We start from the raw sequence: 15,473 nt of genomic DNA, 5'->3' as shown, positions 1-15,473 counted from the left end.
TGGAAAGCGGGTTATGCTTTTGTCAATTTTTCAGATTTTTTCTATTTTTTGCTATTGTGCCTTGGGTTAGACTGTTTTTTTCCCTATTTTTTGCTTATAATTAATAAATGGCCTAATCAGACACCAAAAATTAATCTTAAAAGATTATATCGTAAGATTTTCATTAAAATGTTGGCGTTGTTGATATTCTTAGTTCATAAGTGTACATTATTGTTTCAGTTACTATTAGAATTCATTCAACTAAAATATGTTAACTAGAAAATATGACTTTTTCTAATCTAAACAAGATAGAAAATTTCACATACAAACTTTTTGAGGGCCTGTTTATGAAATTTGGCTTTAGACTCCTAATCTTGTCAAGCCGATCTTGATGAGCTTAGATCTCCATATATTATAATATGTCATGATATTGAATATGTAGCATGAGCTTCAACATTCGTATATTGTAATAAGTCATGTTATTGAATATGTAGCATGGGCTTGGACCTTCATATGTTGTGAACCAGATCTAACAAATGTGGACTTATTCCATTCGTAAATCTACCTTTTGAGCCCCACTTGGCATGCAATATATGAGAAACCTAAAAACTTGAATAGTGTGCAAAATATGATAATTTACTAAATTGAAATGTTCTTTCATATTTCCAATCGTTAAGGAAAAACAATGATAGGAGGGTTCACACGCAATGACCGATGCAGCTCTTTGGCCACAAGCACATGTATTTTCAACAGGAAGCATAGATATACATGTGAAAACCTACCAAAATTTTACACAATTAAGTACAATGAGTTCAACGCTAATAACTCAAGTTAGATCAGCCTATGTTAAAATGAGCTTGAAGTAAGCGGGAGCCTCTTTTGAAGCTAAAGCAGATCACCTGTTGAGAATGAAGTCATGCTCCATGTCCGCCTTTTCACAAAAAATGGAGAGATGAATTGATATATTTATTGAATCCTTCGGGACTGATAGGGCTCAAACCCGCACTTCCTTCGAAGATTGCAAAGAACGCACTGCTTAATATTAAAGGTCTTAACATGACCATTACAACTCCGGCGATGACAACAGGATGCATGTCATCACATAGTTTCATATGCAACTCTCTTCCTCTCCCTTGCACAACTCTTCTCTAACTGCCTAACACATTTATACTACCTACATGATTATATGTCATACAACTGGTTGCTCAATCTCACATTTCCAAATTTTACACTGGTAGAGAAACATCCAAATCTATCGGCTGGTTCACTGTGTGACGGTACATAAATTTGTTATGCTATGTTCAACTAGATTATAAGTCAAAAATAACTACCCTATCAATCTAAAATGTTTCCAGCCTACCTTGATTTCCAGTCCAGAATCGCAGAAAGCAGTGCGTAATTTGGTAGAAGGTTCTTATGAGCTAATGGAAGGTTCGTCATTGGTGATACATTGTTCTCTTTTATCCATGTTTCTATTGCCTTCCTGTCGTAAGTATACCCATCAGCTGCTACACAAGGTTCCTCCATTATGCTCTGCGACAAAAAGAACCAACCGTGCCTTAGAAATGTAGATGAGAAACTTAGTCTGTAGTACGTAACAATTGATTCTTTGGTACTATTTTGTGCCCACATCAAACATGCATCATTATCACATTGTAAGAGTTATTTAAAGCAAAGAATGGCACACCTTGAGTAAAGGACACAAATAGTAGTTAGGAGGAGGAGGCTGGGCAGGCGAGGCAGAATCTCGAGCCTTATCAGCAACTTCTTTCAATTTCTCCAACGCAGGGAGAATTTCATCTTTCAAATCGGGCCTGTCTCTTCGACAAAGCTCTGTGCATTTAAGGGCTAGAATAGCTAGTTCTTTGGTCTCTTCTAATGGCCATTTACCAGCCTCTGGATCTAGTACCTTAGTCAGATTATCATTATCCGTTGCTGTTTCAACAATGTGGGGAAGTCCCATTGCTGCTTTTGCTGTTAGCAACTGCAAGAGAACCATCCCAAATGCATAAATGTCCGATGTTGGAGAGATTAATCCGGTCCTTTGGTACTCAGGATCTATGTAGCACAGTGTTCCCACAGGACCTGTATCTTTGTAAATGGTGGATAACATAGCATCTGAATTTATCATGGTTGAGAGGCCAACATCACCAATTTTACTGACAAAATTACGATCAAGCAATATGTTTGCAGGCTTTAGATCACGATGAATAATTGGATCTGGTTTGGAGCTGTGAAGAAAGGCAAGGGCAGAGGCCACTTCCCATGCAATTCGATATCTATCAAACCATGGAATTGGAGGTGTGTCATGTTTCCTAAGAAGCCTCTCCTCCAAGCTACCATTCTCCATGAACTCATACACTAAGCAACCACGATCGGGGCACACACCAAGAAGGATTAGCAAGTGTGGATGACTTATTTTGCTCAATATTTCCAGCTGAAACAACAAAAGAGCAGATCCTGAGAATTCTAGAATAGAGGGTACTAATATTGGTAGGTAACCTTGGTACAATGGTCTTTATGACCAGACAAGTGTCACAGTTTCTTTTGAAACTCAAGCTAACTCAATTTGGTCATTCTTTCATTCATTAACTTGTCATACCTCTCGTTGATACTGCTTCGTTAGGTGAGATCCCTCAGAGTGAAGAACTTTGACAGCGACTGTAGTATGATGCAAGCTGCACTTATAAACAGTTCCGTATGCCCCCGTACCAATTTTAAGATTTTCAGAGAAAGAAGAGGTGGAAGATACAATTTCTTCCCAACTGAATTCTTGGTACTGATGTGCCTGACCCATCAAGGCATGCTCAAGCTTCTCTTTTTCTTTTGCCTCACGCAAGGCTAGTAGTTCTGCTTCTTTTCTTTGTGCAGCCTCTCTTTCAGCACAGTCCTTCACATAATCAGCTTCTTTTTTTGCAGCTTCGTACTTCTCATTCTCTTTTCGGGCTAACTCTTTTACTTCCTCCTCCTTTAGACAAATTTCCCTAAGTTTAATGTCTTCCTCCAACCGGCGCTTTTGCAGCTCATTTATCTGTTTGCGTGCAGGTTTATAACCAATATACAATATGAATCAGACATAAAAGGATGAATAATAAAAGTCATTGTTGCCGAAGCATACCTTTCTAGAAGCTTCGATTACTTCAGTTTGTGCAACTGCATACATTCCTCGAGTATTTCTTAATTCAGTTCTTAGCTTCTCCAGCTCAAAATTGATGTCCGCCTGCATTAGAAGATTGAACAGTGTTAAAAATCTAGGATGTGCACTAGATTGTCTTTGACAGGTCCAGAATTAAGAAAAAAAACAGGAAGCCTTCCTGATGTAAGTGAAATGAAATCACAAGTCATCATCAGTTGTTTTTTATCAGAACTTTGAGCTATGCACATTTGATGAGTAATGAACATAACAAACTGAGGCAGAATATACCTCAAATCTCGATGATGAATTTGTTGGAGCCCCTGAAATTGAAGCTTGATCATCTGCCGTTGTATAGTTGTTTGTTACCAAGCTCCTAAAACTAGAAGCAAGGTCATCTCCATCAGTAAGAAATGTTCCTTGGGGACAAGAACTGGCATCATCCTCACCGTCATCAAAATCAAGAGAATACTTTTTATGGTGGACTGGTACATTTGAACTTGCTCTTCTATGTGGAAAGTTCTGATTAATAAGTGAAAGAGCTCGAAATCTTTGCATTGGCAGTGAAGGAGAATGGAAGTGACTGTATGAAGTACTTGAGTCTGGTTCCGACCTTTCTGAAAAGCAGAATACAGATAAATTGTTCAGTCCAAGAAATGATGCACTTACGTATAGAAAAATGTCCCAGTAATTGTGTTCTCTCAAGAAAATGGGATTTATCATTAGAAAATAGCTAAATATGAAAACACTAACAAAAAGATTAAATCAATAGACAATGCATAACAAAAGAAAGATTCGAATCTGAAAAACCAGTCGCTATATGTACGACTTTGTTTCAAAGTATACTTCCATGCTACCTTGGTTCAAATAGCAATGCAAAGTTCTACTCATAAGACACCAGGAACTACTAAAGAATCTCCATAGTGTGCTCAAATAGAAGATCCAAGATTTATAAAGCTTTTAAATGTTTTGACGGAAACAGGGTGAATGAAGAATAAATTTTGTAGGAGAGTGAATTAGATGAAGATCCTAAGAATGAAGTTATGATTCTTATTAGTCGGGATGGTTAATTATAGATAGTGAACCATCACCAATATTCCTTTTTAATGAATAGAAATACTGTTGGTTTTTTAAAAAAAGAAATGGGGTAGCGAAAAAGGGTGGATTGAAATCTTTCAATAGCTTTCAATGAGTTTATTGAGCATTGAGGGCCTTTAAACAGCCAACATAAAACAAAAATCAGCATAATTTGAATTTCAAAACAATCTAAAATATCTCAACAACTAAAACAACCTAATTTAAAATTTAAAATTCAAACTCATCTTAATTCTAAACAACTTATTAACTAAAATTTACTGCAGTAACTAAATCAATTTTCAACACTCCTCCTTTGGTTTAGTTACTGCAATTTAAAAAAGTTGTTCCTTCTCAATTTCTGCTTCCGCAAATTGTACTCACTACTAAAAAATGCCCAAAAAGCGACGCAAAAAAAAGGTACGAACTGTGTCGCTTTAAAAACCAACGAGAAAAGCGACGTTGGCCGTCCCTTTTTTAGTTTAAATTTAATTTTTAGTTATTTTTTATTAAAATTGACGGCCAACGTCGTAATATCTGTCGCCTTTTTTCGCGGATTACTGCGCCAACTAATTAAAAAATATTTTATAATTTTTTTTAATAAATGCGACGGATAGCGTCGTAATTTATTTAAAAATAATAATAGTTATTTTTTTCAAAAGCGACTTACTTCATCAATTTTAAAAAAAAAAAATTATTTTTATTAAAAGCGACTGACAGCGTCACTATAATTTTTATTTTCTGAAATATTAATTCTAGAAAAGCGACGCCATCCGTCGCAATTTGTAGTTATTTTAATTTTCTCCAATTTTTAAAAAAGCGACGGACAACGTCGCTTTTGTGAAAATAAAATACGTAAAAAATAATGTTTTGAAAAGCGACATTGGCCGTCGATATTTGATATTTTTAATTTAATAATAAATAAATAATTTTTATATTTTAAAAAATTAAATTAAGTACATATATTTTTAAAAAGCGACAACCAACGTCGACGTTGGCCGTCGGAATAAATTCAACTTTTTAGTCCACTGTGTTAAGGCAAAAGACCTATTATTTTCTTTTTCTCACTCTCTTCATTTCTTTCTCTCTAGCACCGCTTGTTTCTCTCTCTCTTCCTTCCTTTCTCTCTTTCTCTCTTGCAACGCTATTAGTGACACTTCGAGATTGTCATCGACGAGTTCGCTATCAGTGATATTCACACTTTAAGGTATGTTCAACTTTCATTCAACTCTCACTATGTGCTGTCATTGTTTGTCATGATCTAGGAAGTTAGTGAGATCAATTGAAGGCTATGATTCACAACAGTAGGTTTAATAATGGCCTCTTGTATTTTGTTTAAGACTAGAGTACCTAAATATGAAGTGTAAAAACCAAAAAAAACTCATCCTGCTATCTCAAACTCCTATCTCTCTCACACACTCTCTCTCTAAATCTAGCTCCACTTTAAATTTGAGATAATGTTCTCATATATTTACTAATATTTGCTTGCATTTGACTATTAGGGTTAAATCTGTAAATCCCTCTCATTTCTTTGAGGATTTGTGTTACTTTAGTTGGTTTTTTAGTGATTTTAATTGAAGTTGTAGATGAATCTCTAAGCTTTTAGTTGTTTATGTTAGTGATTGGAGTTGGAGCTCATAAATCTTGAAGTTCTTCAATAGGTTTGATCTGTTAAGGTTATGCCATTTTTGCTCTTTAAGTTTTGAGGTAAGTGAAATTATCTAATTCTGTTCATTGCTCTTAAACCCAAGACTTCCTTCTATCCCCATTTTATTTTTTTCGTTGTAGGTCACATTTCAGCTCCTTTTACTAAAGATTTTAATATTTTTCTTTTATTTGTTTCTCTATTTCAATGTGAATCCAACTAATTGGTTCCTCTTATTTATAAATTTGATTTTCTCTCAGCTAAATGGCTTGACTAATTTCCACTTTTTGAAGTATAGTAGTTGGATAAAAAGGGGTTTTCAATACCTAATTTTGAAAGGATTTTAATGTTTCAATGAAAGTAGCTTTATTGTAGGTACTCAAATTGTGCTTAGTCAAAAGTGTCTAGCAGCTTACTTATTCAACAAAATATCGATGTTTGTGACAAGTAGGCTTGTTCTATTTCTCTTCTTTATGGAAAGAATTAGACACTATTAATCAAATTAGTTAATAAGTTCATGCCTTAAAAGTAAAAGAAAGTAATAAAAGCAAATAATGCAGAGAAGATCAACTTAAGTTTGGATAACTTATCTTTCACAGTTTAATGAATTCAAAATAAAAAAACTCAGAACTTTATTCAGAAACACCTTATTCCAAGACTTGAATAAACATTTTTCTTCTCTTTCAATTTTTTTCGTAAATAAGTTGTTTGAACTTTAGTTAGAAAGATTTGTGATTTACATCAAGTTTGAAACTTTTTTGCTATCTTGGCCACTGTGTTTCTGGACTCTTGTCTTTAGTTAAAAAAAATATATAGCACAATCGAAATGAGACTTTGGTATTCATATCACTCCATTGTGGAAAGTACGGGGATATTAAGCGAGAAGTAACATTGACTATAAGTTTCCAAATAATGATGAGAGATATCATTTGTAAGTTTTTCTTTTAAGAGCCCAATAGTTCTTTTTCCTATTTAGCACTAATTATTACATGATCTTAAAGAAATAAATTAAATCCAAACTCTCTTAATTTTGGTGTAAGATCAGTGTTGCACTTCTGAATATCAGTTGATCTATTGATCTTTCTAAGTTATGATGAAATGTGAAGTTAATGATCTGTGACTTGAAAATGCTTAAGTGTTGCTACTTCAAATGTGAAGTTAACGACTTGAAAAAACTTATGTGTAGTTAGTTGAAATTGTAACTTTGTGACTTAAACATGATTAAGTGTAGCTACTTGAAATGTGAAGTCAATGAGTTGAAAATGCTTTAGTTACTTGAAATTGTGACATTATGACTTGAAAATGGTTAAGCATAGCTTCTTGAAATGTGAAGTTAGTGACTTGAAAATGCTCAAATGTAGTTACTACTAATTGTGAACTTGTGACTTGAAAATGCTTAAGTGTTGCTACTTAAAATGTGAAGTTAATGACTTGAAAAAGGTTAAGCGTATCTACTTGAAAATGATTTAAGTGTATTCACTTGATATCTGAACTAATGACTTGATTTTTATATGTTTTAATGTAAAGTTGCATATTATTGAATATCTATATTTTTATAGATAGATCATCGTCTGTGGATGTATGATATGGATTATGAAAATGTTGGTGGTTTAAAACCCCAATATCTTGATGGCGTTAGAGGTTTTATCGATCATGCAATGTCACTAGATCTATTTCAAGAAAATGGAGTGGTTAGGTGTCCTTGTAGTTCATGTAGGTGCTTGAAGTTTTTTCAACCAGATATAGTGATGACTCATCTCTATCGTAATGGATTTAAGCCAAGATACTTTGTGTGGATTGATCATGGAGAAAGAGATGGTTTGAATGGTATATTTTATAATTCGTTGCCTGTGGATGAATATGACATGCTTGTACATGGTCGACACGCTAGGATTCAACATGCTAGAGTTCAACATAGGGTGCAACAGGATAGAGTACAACAGAAGGATAGGATTCATCAAATGGTCAATGATGCTTTTGGTATTGGGGATGGGATTGAACCCGAACAGAATTTAGAAGAAGATCCCAATGAAGAAGAAAGAGGTTTCTATCAACAATTAGAAGAGGCTAGTCACCCACTATGTGAAGGCAGTCTGCATTCTGCTTTATCTGTTGTAGTTAGATTACTGAATATCAAATCTGTTTGGAATGTTGCTCAAGTTGCTATGGACTCTATGGTTGGTCTTTTGGGTGAACTAGTAAATTCAGAATTGAACATACCTCAGAATTTTTATCAAGCAAAGAAATTGATTTCCAAGTTGGGATTGTCATATAATAGAATCCATTATTGTATAAATGGTTGTATGTTGTTCTATAATGATGATGTTGAATTAGAAAATTGTAAGTTTTGTGGACATGCTCGTTATAAGCGGACTCCCGGTGGAAAGATAGTTTCTATTAAGGCGATGCACTATTTACCTAGTTTCTATTAAGGCGATGCACTATTTACCTCTTATACCTAGGCTAAAAAGGTTGTATGCTTTGATGAGTTCTGCCCCACACATGAAATGGCACCATGAAAATAGGGGGCCACCAGGTGTCTTGTCTCATCCATCAGATGGAGAAGCTTGGAAGCACTTCGATAGAACTTATCCTAATTTTGCTAGTGAACCAAGAAATGTTAGATTGGAGTTGTGTGCAGATGGTTTCACACCATTCTCTAATTCTAGCACACCTTATTCTTATTGGCCTGTATTTATTACTCCATATTATGTTCCTCCTGAAATGTGCATGACAAGTCCCCACATATTTCTAAGTTGTATTATTCCAAGTCCCCGCAATCCAAAAAGTTTGATCGATGTGTATCTCCAACCATTGATAGATAAATTACTACAATTATGGCATGAAGGTGTAGTGACATATGATATATCAACTAAGCAGAATTTTGTTATGCGTGCCAATTTAATGTGGACTATTAGTGATTTTCCTGCATATGGGATGTTGTCTGGTTGGATGACTGCTGGAAAGTTAGCTTGCCCATATCGCATGAAAAATAGCAAAGCAGTCACTTTAAAATATGGTCGAAAAAATTCTTGGTTTGATTATCATCGCCAGTTCTTACCCATGGACCACGAGTTTAGGAGGATGAAAAATGCGTTTAGAAAGAATAAGATTAAGAATGATCCGCCACCTCCACTTTCTAGACTTCCTGGATATGGCGTTGAACATAATTGGACCAAACAAAGCATATTTTGGGAGTTGCCTTATTGGGAGACAATAAACTAAGACATAATCTTGATCCAATGCACACTGAAAAAAATTATTTTGATAATTTATTTAACACAATCATGGATGTTAAGGGCAAGACAAAAGATAATTCAAAAGCTAGAATAGATATAAAGGAGTATTGCAAGAGGAAGGAATTGTGGTTGAAGGAAAAAGAATATGGTAAATTGTTTAAGCCCAAGGCTAGTTTTTCATTCACCTTAGATGAGAAACGGGAAATATGTGAGTGGGTTAAGAATTTGAGGATGCCCGAGGGGTATGCTTCGAATTTAGGAAAACGAGCGAATATGGAAGAAGGGAAGTTGATTGGAATGAAAAGTCATGATTGCCACGTTTTTATGGAAACCTTGATTCCTATCGCATTTAGCCACCTTCCCGAGAGGATATGGAAACCAATCACAGAGATAAGTTTGTTCTTTAAAGATTTATGTTCAGGAAAGTTGTTGGAGAGTAGCTTAGACAGAATGGAGCAGAATATTCCTGTCATCACTACGAAGTTGTAGAAGATATTTTCATGTGGCTTTTTTGATATGATGGAGAATCTTCCAATCCTCGTAGAAGAGGCACGTCTTGGAGGCTCAGTTCAAATGAGGTGGATGTATCCTGGAGAGAGGTAAATTTTTTAAAATTAATTCCATCATTTTCTTAAAAATAAATTCTTTTATCTACCTAAGATAATATTATGCAGGAAAATTGGTGAGTGTAAACAATCTATTAAGCAAAGGGGAAAGATTGAAGGTTCGATTTGTGAAGCTTATCTTGCAAAAGAAATTGCTTATTTTTGTTCGTACTACTTTGGGGATGAACTGCCATGTAAGAGAAATAGGTCCAATCGTAATGATGAAGGTGATGGTGATCCTATGTTTCCACCTATATCAATTTTTAACAATTCGGGTAAAGGGTCTAAAAGTCATTGTACGCGAGCCTTCACTAGTATGGAAAGAAAATCTATTGTAACACATGTTTTGCTCAATTGTCCAGAGATTCAACCATATCTTGAGTAAGTGTTAATGATGTTATCGAATTATATTAATTTGTTAAGGATACTTCACTAATAAAAAAATCTTAATGATGTACACTTGACAGTTTATTCATTGGGAAATGGGGTAATGATGCCATATATACGAGGTTTTCCAATTGGCTGAAAGAATATGTAAGTACAAAAGATCATATATGTATTTACTAAAATTTTATATAGGTCATTTAATAAAATTTTATATAGGTCATTTAATAACATAGTACCATTGAACATTTGCCATTGGTGAGAGATATTATATTTGGTCCTGCAACTCAAATTCGAACAATGAATAAATATTGTGTGAACGGTTTCAAGTTTCAAACCGAGAAAGTTGTATAAGAAAACTAATAACAGCGGCGTGTGTGTTGAAGGTGATGTCGATGGTAATGGTCAAATCGTTGAATATTTTGGTGTCATACAAAAGATATTAGAAATCAGGTACCCTGGTTGGCCAAAAAAGAAGAAAATTCTATTTCGGTGCAAGTGGTTTGATCCATCACATAGAGGTACCAGGGTGAATCAACAGCATAATATAATTGAAGTGAAGCACACGAGGCAATATAATCTCTATGATCCCTTTATCATTGCACAAAATGCTAGGCAAGCATATTATGCTACATATCCATTGCGCAGAAATAAAGCCAATTGGTGGGTGGTTATAAAGAGTAAGCCTGGGGGAGAATTGAGATTGAGAATGTATTAGATGTGGCATACCAGAACGAAGTCGCAGTTGTTGATCAAATAGTGGATGATAAGTTGGAAAACAATCTAGAACATCCTCAACGCATATTAGAAGAAGTTTCTGATGATGGGATCATTGACATTTCAAATACTGCGGAAGAAATAAATGAGGGAAATGAATCATTCTGGGAGGATGAATGGGACCATGAAAATGAAACAACGGATGAGGAAGAATGGGAAAATGATGGAAATGAAACAAGCGATGAGGAAGATTGAGAGAATATAGATAGGATTGTTAGTTTTTTTATTACCACTACTTATTTGTTAATACTTATAATTTTTTTATGTATTCTAATGATGCAACTAAGAACGGGGTTCTTGCTAATTTGGTTGTTGTCTAAGTTTATATTTTAATTGTTGTGTTTTGATAATAATTATTTGTGGTATCAATTTGTGGATTGTTTCTTGGATCTTAAAGAAGCCCTCTATTGCACAAGTAAATTACAACAACAAAAACATCAAGTTAAGTACGATTGGTCTGAGGTGAGATCCTTTAATTTCTTGAGCCTCTCTACTCTTTCACAAGTATTAATTGAATGCTTAACTTTAGATGGACAAGAAAAATGTTGAGTGGCTGAGGCATCTGAACATATATGTTCTGTACCAGCAATCAGAACATATGGGTTTTGTACCAGCAATTAGGCATTATATTCAGAAAAAAACTGGGTGTTTTCTATTACTTTAAAAAATCTGAAATTATTATTTCTGCAGTAGTCTTATCAGAAGTAGGTAGTTTAATGTAATCTTGCATACAGATGGCATCCGGTGATAGCGGTGATCAGCTTGGTTCTGATAAGAATTTGAAGTCAACTGCTAAAAAGAAATCTAGGACGCCAATAAATCCTAATGATATTCCTGCCACAAATGCACACCTCTTCATCAGAGAGGTCTTATGTCCCATTTGGCACTGGTAATCCTGTAGATTATCATGGTCCCAGAAAGCAGCGACAGGTGTGCACTTCTTATGCTCCACAGACTTTCAGGTCTCCTACAGCTATAAGGACTTCGAGATTTTCATCTGGTACTCCATCCCCTCGCGATTCATCCCCCCACCTCTCAGGATTGCGACTGAGAAACAGCTCTGACTCCGATACGCAGACATCTTCCCCCCCACACACCCCCACCCCCATTTAGTGAACCTTTGGTATTCCCGAGAGTAGCATCTGCATCTGGATCTGCACCTCCACCTCAACCTATAGCAGATGATACTGATGCACATTTGATTGGTCTAGTTAATTGAGATAAGGACAGGCTTGGTAGAGTCTTCATCGAGCCTGATGGATCTAAGTAAGTTTATTTTTTCATTAATAAAATATTCATGATTACATATTTATTTTGTTCTTTACAGGTGGCATCCCGCATCAAAAGAAGTTAATAAGGCAGTGAAGGAGAGTGTTAGAAGGCTTTTTACACAACCTTGGCACAGTTGGTCGGAGATTCCAGAAGACCATAGACAAGCAATGTTTGAAGAGTTCAAGGTCTAGTACATTTAATTTTTATTTAGTTAACTTTAATAGTAATATATATTTGTATGTATATATATATCATATAACGTTACTCAATTGATTTTCAGACAATGTGTACTTGGTTAGAAAAGTACAATAGAGCTATATGCACTACTTTTGAGAGGAATGCTGGTACAAGACTACGCAATTGGCTTGAATGTGTTAGGCGTACAGGCAATGTTGCACAATGGCTTCTCAAAGAGGTATATGATGATTTGTGTATTTATACGGATACTCCTGAATATAAGGCACTCAGTGAGCAAAATAAGAAAGTTAGAACCAGTTTAAAGGGTGGCTCATTGCATACCGGAGGTGCAAAGAGTGTCAACGTCATAGTTCAAGAAATGGTAAGTAGAAATCTTAGGTTTTAATTTAGGCGTTTATATAAAGTTCATTAAATACTACTTGATTACGCGTATTTACCTTGTGTTTACAGAAAAAGGAGTTGGGTCGCGAATCAACTCAACTTGAGATCTCCAGACGAACTCATCTCGTGAAAAAGACGAATGAGTCAGACCCAGATGTGTGGGTTGAGCCCAGGGCTGAAAATGCCAATGTAAGACTTACATTTATATTTTACTTTGTTATACTTATATCTCTCCCTTATAATTTCTTATATTGTATTGCGTCTAAATTCAAGTTCTTTATATATTTTTGGGACTATACTGAGTTTATTGTTGTTGTGAAAAGACCATGGAGACTATTTTGTTAGTAATGTTATTAATAATTGAACATTGACACTTGTATGAGATTTGTTTATAGTAGTTCAGTCACAACTACATTAGAAGCACCAAGTTGGTATGTTAAGCTACAATGACTGGAAATTTGAAGCTCAATTGATGAACCTCTTTAATGTCATTGCCAAGTCCTTCGAGGTGTCATTTTCCAACTCCTTAATTATTAATGCCACTCCTCTAATCTTGGTAAACGTATATGAACTGCTACTCATATTTTTGCAACGTTCTATTACCTATCTGGATTTACGTTCTGATGCTAATTATAATTGCCAAATTAAATTGTTCAAATGACATGATTAATTTTTTTATAGATTTTAAGGATATATATTTAGTGGTTATCATTGATGTGCCCATATTTCATTACTAAGTCATTTGCATGCTATATATTTCAACAATTTATAAGATTCAGGAATTAAGTGTTTCCATAGTTTTCTTGTATATTTTATTATATTGTAAATGTCACATTATAGGCCAGTTGTTTACATGTTTAATGCATAGAATTCTACTTTCTTTTTAGTTATCTATAGATTATAGTCTTTATGGATTATTTACCTACAGGTCACCCAATTTGGTTGTATTTGTTTAAGTAGTATATGTCAATGACTCATGGATCACCTATTTAGATATTCGTAAGTTTACTTTTACATATTATATGTGTTTACATTCTTGTAAGTTTTATCTAACTCAAGTGGATTTCCATTTAGATGGTTTGTAGATAGAGTGCTTGACAAGTGCTCATTATGAGTATTGTAGAGTTCGAATTATCGAGTAAAAATTTGAGAATGATGTATGATCTTGTCCTTCATTTTAGTAATTTCTACAATATAGTTGGCAGGGTGCATCTATTGATTTTTTCATCATCTCAAACTCACAAATGAAGACGTCAATATGGATTCATTGGATTCATTAGCAAACAAGAAATTATTGGTTCTATTGACAACACCAACAATTTGAAAGTTAGGAGCTTAAAGAAGGTGGTGGACTTATTTGCTACATACCTCTTAAGAATCATATTTCTCTAAAGTTTGTTTTATATTGATCAAAACCTTTGTTAGCTTCTGTTGGTTTCATCATTTTACTCTATTATTTTCAGAAAGTGGTGGTACTGCTTCTATTAGACTATTCCATCCCTATATAGTATCCACCAAGGTGTCTGACATTAGCAATAATATGTGCATTTATGTGTGCGCCCAAATTTTCTCACCTACAATCTACGTACTTCTCTAGTTTTAGAAACCATGTTTTAGGTGCATTTATATCTGCATGCTCTTACATCGCAATTAAGTTACTTATATCCTACTAGTAAAATTTACTGATGTGTCTTTTTTAATATGCAGAATGAATATATACGCTATTTGTCTGAGTTTGGTTCAACCCAGCCTACACAGGAAGAATCAAATCAAATTTGGATCGAAAAAGTGGCAGGAGGAAAAAAAGAAGGGGAAAACCTATGGGTTTGGTTCTCGAAATAATTTACGACGTCTTTGTGCTGGATGGGTTGGTATTGGTTCCTCGCGCCAGGCTGAGGCGATTGATGGTGTTCAGCTTGCTGCTATGTCGCAACAGGTTATAGATCTTTCACGTGCCTTCGCACAATTCGTTGCTCAAAATGAAGTCATGAGCAAGACTGTCGAGCAACTCAAGAAACAAATGATTTGCATGAGTCGTCGTCGTCACCATTCTCCATCTCCCGATTCAAGTAGCAAAGAAGAAACAGAAAGTGATAGTTTGTTGACACTGCTCCTTAGTGTTATTTGGATTTTAGACTTTTTTTAGATATTAATTCTTGAACTTAACTTTTAACTTTTAAATTAAAAAGCTTAAAGACTTGAGTGTTTTAGATGTTTTTGAATATTGGATAAGTTTTTTGGATGTTGTTGAAGCATTGATGATTTAAATGACTTAAATGTTTTGATGAGTAGTTTGTTGTATGATTCGTAATGTGTGTTGCATAGTGTTCTATCTAACAAATTGTATTTTATATATGGCAGGTGGGATGCAAAAAATTAAAAAGTGCAGAAAAGCGACGGATCGGGTCCCTTTTGTTCGTCGTTTTTTTAAAATACATTTCCAAAAAAGCAACGCTTTGCGTCATTTTTTCAATCAGTAATTTAAAAAAAAGACGATGGCCGTCACTTTTTTAGTCATTATGAAGAACAAAAAACGATGACCGCCGTCGCTTTTATATTTATTATGAAGAACAAAAAGCGACGACCAATGTCGCTTTTTAATTCATTACAAAAAAAGAAAGCAACAACCAACGTCGTTTTTTCATTCAGTATGAAGAACATAAAGCGATGATCAACGTCGCTTTTTTCAAAAAAAAAAATTCAAATTACGACGGATCGTGTAAATTTTTCTAAAAAAATAAAGTGACGTTGTCCGTCACTTTTTGTTCATCATGTGTTCTTCACTA

At 34.6% G+C, this 15,473-nt stretch overlaps 2 protein-coding genes across 8 annotated transcripts in view; one reads left to right on the top strand and one right to left on the bottom strand.

Moving 5' to 3' along the window:
• Positions 1–614: 614 nt before the first annotated feature.
• The window catches only part of LOC107863530 (U-box domain-containing protein 35), a 30,387-nt gene continuing 15,528 nt past the window's right edge, over positions 615–15,473 (bottom strand). For both annotated transcript variants that reach the window (XM_047405884.1, XM_016709479.2), the window contains exons 6-10: positions 3,404–3,729; positions 3,098–3,199; positions 2,582–3,010; positions 1,667–2,416; positions 615–1,512 (exon numbers count right to left, since the gene is read on the bottom strand). In XM_047405884.1, the coding sequence (XP_047261840.1) occupies positions 1,336–1,512; positions 1,667–2,416; positions 2,582–3,010; positions 3,098–3,199; positions 3,404–3,729 (1,784 nt within the window). In that variant the 3' untranslated portion in view covers positions 615–1,335. The remainder of the gene's footprint in view (positions 1,513–1,666; positions 2,417–2,581; positions 3,011–3,097; positions 3,200–3,403; positions 3,730–15,473) is intronic.
• LOC107863531 lies at positions 5,065–14,897 on the top strand. 6 transcript variants are annotated; one of them, XR_007051721.1, is made up of 7 exons: positions 5,065–5,393; positions 5,806–5,893; positions 12,164–12,293; positions 12,389–12,667; positions 12,757–12,876; positions 13,886–14,031; positions 14,395–14,897. XR_007051721.1 is itself a non-coding variant. In XM_016709482.2 (6 exons), exons 3-6 carry the CDS (start codon positions 12,276–12,278, stop codon positions 14,527–14,529), a joined length of 552 nt encoding a protein of 183 aa, XP_016564968.2. In that variant the 5' UTR covers positions 5,065–5,393; positions 5,806–5,893; positions 12,164–12,275; the 3' UTR covers positions 14,530–14,897. The 6 variants fall into 6 exon arrangements, 5 of the variants coding, with proteins under 5 accessions (XP_016564968.2, XP_047261844.1, XP_016564969.2 ...); XM_016709482.2 differs by lacking the exon at positions 13,886–14,031; XM_047405888.1 differs by having other exon boundaries at positions 13,886–14,897.

This window comes from Capsicum annuum, unplaced genomic scaffold (genome assembly GCF_002878395.1).
Source record: "Capsicum annuum cultivar UCD-10X-F1 unplaced genomic scaffold, UCD10Xv1.1 ctg82274, whole genome shotgun sequence".
NCBI classification, from domain to species: Eukaryota; Viridiplantae; Streptophyta; class Magnoliopsida; order Solanales; family Solanaceae; genus Capsicum; species Capsicum annuum.
Note: the sequence above shows the minus strand (reverse complement) of the source record. Positions and strands in the feature narration are given on the sequence as shown.

What these genes read in the sequence shown, in the direction of transcription:
- LOC107863531 (XM_016709483.2), top strand. An exon ending in ACGTCATAGTTCAAGAAATG is followed by an intron (nt 12,668 to 12,756) that starts GTAAGTAGAAAT and finishes TTGTGTTTACAG; the next exon opens with AAAAAGGAGTTGGGTCGCGA. An exon ending in CCAGGGCTGAAAATGCCAAT is followed by an intron (nt 12,877 to 14,394) that starts GTAAGACTTACA and finishes TTTAATATGCAG; the next exon opens with AATGAATATATACGCTATTT.